Source organism: Branchiostoma belcheri, unplaced genomic scaffold (genome assembly GCF_001625305.1).
Source record: "Branchiostoma belcheri isolate BF01 breed outbred unplaced genomic scaffold, Haploidv18h27 scaffold224, whole genome shotgun sequence".
Taxonomy (NCBI): Eukaryota; Metazoa; Chordata; class Leptocardii; order Amphioxiformes; family Branchiostomatidae; genus Branchiostoma; species Branchiostoma belcheri.
Genome location: NW_017803758.1, coordinates 230744 through 234214, shown reverse-complemented (window position 1 = coordinate 234214; position 3471 = coordinate 230744). Strand labels below are relative to the sequence as shown.

Genomic DNA, 3471 nt, shown 5'->3' with positions numbered 1-3471 from the left:
GGTCAAGGTCAAATATACGCCTCCTGGTGGATGACCTTGGTACTGCAGCAGAACTTCCGGTTTTTGTATCTTTTGTCCTGAATATGCTATGGTCTTGATTTTTGGTGGCAGATAGATTGTCTTGTCAGGAATAAGTGGTGTGGGTTTGGTCCCCCTAGCAGCTTGTTCTGGAACTGCAGGGGACTTTCGGGCGAAATCTTTAAAAGCCAATAAGTCCAGATAGAAACAATGTATTTTCATCATTTTTGGTAGGTAGGTAGCTGAGAGAGAGATGTACATAATTAACTGCAAATTATGCAAATGAGGACTTAATTTGCATAATTAATGAGGAAATTCTATAATTACAGTGTTTTGCATTATAGTACTTTCATACATGTATGTAATCTATGGCAGATGGAACATCACCAGATACCAATTATGCAAATGATGACCTAATTTGCATAATTAATGCGAAAATTCTATGACTCCTTAGTGGTGATGGGAATTTCGTACTTGGTACATGTGTAAGTTCATCAAAAGTTAACATCACGATGCATTTATTATGTTAATGTGGAGGTAATTTGCATAATTAAAGAAGAAATTAACATTTACATGTCAAGCCCATATTTCATGGAGGTATGAGATCTCGGAAGTCTTGTTTAGGTACTGCAGTGGAAGCTGCAAGCACATCTAACACTCGGAAGACGGAACAACAGACGGCAAACCGGATAGTGAATGAGTTAGTGAGATACATATAATAAGTAGTGATGCATACCTAAACCAAATTTTAGGTTCAGGTCAGATTCAAGTCCAGAGGTTTAGGTTCAGTTCTGGACTTGTAAGTCCGGAGCTAAACCCATGGCATATACAAAATTGCATGTTGGCAACCTTGCAATGTTGTCTGGGTGAAACTTTGGCCACATAACATGGAGACCGACACTTAACGATGCCCGATGGCAATGTTTCCTTCATTTTGCAGCAAAGATTTTACAATCTATGGAAGGTTTTAGATGGTTTGGAAAGAAAAGGTGTATGTGAAATTGTCTTTTATGGTAGTAAGTCCAGACTCGGTTCTTGACTTTTAGGTTTCTTTGGACTTAAAGCTTAACATTCTTACAAGTCCGGATCCAAGTCCAGTGAACCAGTATGCAGCACTAATAATAAGTAAATAGTTTTTTAACTCTTGATTTTTACTATTATACTTTATTACACTTCACTTTTTTCACTTAAAGCTTCAAACTTGAATGACTGTACAGCACCTTGAATCTCTCCTCCAGTAGAGAGACTTCGCTGATGAGGTCTGTGATAGCGTTAGTGAAGGCCTCCTGCGGGCTGTAGTCAGGTGTGGTCTGCACTCTCAGCACAAACTTGTGTTCCAGGGGTGGGGCACCTTGTACCCCGCAAATATCACCTGTGGGTCCTTCAGCAGCTGCCTACATCAGAACATAACATGGAAATTACGTCACCAGTCCTGATCAAAGGTATAAAAGAATGCCTTGTGTACCATTAGCTAAAGATATTAGAACATTACTATCATTGATTTTGCCACCCCTCCCTGATACCACACTTCTGTCTTTAGTTCTGCCATTAAAACTGATGTGGTTGTGACAGTGTCACAAGAAGAGACGAGCCTCCTTCGCAGTCTTGTTGGGCGTCGGCGTTATTTTTTCTGTGAGCGACGTTAGTAATATGCCGCCGCGAGGGCCAATTTGCTGCCGAAGGAGTTTTTGCCGCGGAGAGAAGGATTCGCGCTCCAACAAGACTGCTTCCAGTCGGTGACTATAGAGGACCTTGGATTAAGCCAGCCTTTTATAGAGGCTATTAACATGTTCGTGTTTTTTAATAGCCCTTTTTAGTCGCCGACTGGAAGCAGTCATGTTGGAGCGGGAATCCTTCTCTCCGCGGCAAAAACTCCCTCGGCAGCAAATCGTCCCTCGCGGCTGATTGACAATGCGCTGCTAGTTCAGTAGATTGTCAGACATACTAAATGACAGGTTTTTACCCCACCATGTGCTTTTACATTTTTCCCAGTGTTTTTACAGTCCAACGTGTTTTCTGTTTCAGATTTAAGGTGTCCTCCCTGGCTAATTTGGCATTTTAGCTTTCCATCGTTTTCTCACAAAGAAATTTAGAAAGAACTGTAGAGAGATACTAGTTGTACTGAATATTGATACCTGGGTTCAAAAGGGTTATGAATATGAATTTATGGACCATATGGATGACGTCATCACATTTTATTGCCCCAAATGTAATTATCTTTAAAGTTATAATATAGCACTTTGATACAAGTAACTGAAATAAAAGTATGATTTTCATGTGCATAATGGTCAAAGCTACAAACGTACATTTGCACAAATTGATATCTACTAATTACCCGTAGTTATTAGAGAATAACTAGATTTTAATTAGGCAATTAGGTTATTCTCTAATAACTACGGATAATTAGTAGATATCAATTTGTGCAATGTTAACGTAGCTTTGACCATTTTGCACATGAAAATCATACTTTTATTTCAGTTACTTGTGTCAAAGTGCTATATTATAACTTTAAAAATAATTTACATTTGGGGCAATAAAATGTGATGACGTCATCCATATAGTCCATAAAATCATCTTCATAACCCTTTTGTACCCAGGTTTAAATATTCAGTACAACTACAGTTCTTTCTAAATTTCTTTGTGAGAAAATGATGGAAAGCTAAAATGCCAAATTAGCCAGGGAGGACACCTTTACTTTTACAGGGCTGAACCGTCCTGGACTTGGGGCGGAATGTTGGACCATTTACTGTCCAGGGGCCAAAGTGTCCTGATGACACCATGCCTGAGCATACTTACGCTCGAAGTAAATTGCCCAGTGTGTGGTCCTCCTTGTTTACAGTGAAGATGGCAGCATTGGGAACCTTGGTATCTTTAGTGATGGTGATTCTAGAAAACAAAGTTTTGTTTAGTAGGCTGGGTATAACCCAATGATGGTGGATAATTGAGATAGGCCAAAATGACAAATCTGTAACTTACAAATGTACATTTTTTTACAATACTGAATTCGACCTGAGATTTGAGATTCATGATCCATGCAGCATGGTCTTACTTGTAACGTTACTTGGGTCTAAGATGGACATACATGCAAGGATATTTTTAGGAAGAGGAGTATGGAACATTCTTGAATATAATTTGCCTGCACTATATACGTTAGTAGTAGATAGTAGTAGATTCTTTCAGCCAGGTAGGTATCCATCCAGTTTAGGCTGCTCGTTGCTCTACCGGACTGTCATTCCCGGCCTATGCGGGTAATCCAGGGCCATGTGATTGTACATAATTGGATGTCTCTCCATAACGTTATATTTGTCAATTCTGGTTTAGTTCAAAACCATCTGTGTGAGTGTGTGTGTGTGTGTATATATATGCGTATGTGTGGCAAAAGTACCGAAGTAACGGGTTCCTTTCTCAGCACTCGGTATACAGAGGTGAGGCGGCTTCCGTCCTAGATCTCCA

General features: G+C 39.7%; 1 protein-coding gene across 4 annotated transcripts in view; it reads right to left on the bottom strand.

Annotated features, from left to right (window-relative positions):
- The window catches only part of LOC109470429 (DNA-directed RNA polymerase II subunit RPB11-a), a 12672-nt gene that overhangs the window by 4515 nt on the left and 4686 nt on the right, over window positions 1–3471 (bottom strand). For 2 of the 4 annotated variants that reach the window (XM_019769380.1, XM_019769379.1), the window contains exon 2: window positions 2815–2904. In XM_019769380.1, the coding sequence (XP_019624939.1) occupies window positions 2815–2904 (90 nt within the window). Of the gene's footprint in view, window positions 1–1238; window positions 1413–2814; window positions 2905–3471 lie in introns of those variants that run through there. The other 2 variants (XR_002140254.1, XR_002140253.1) reach the window with 2 other exon arrangements.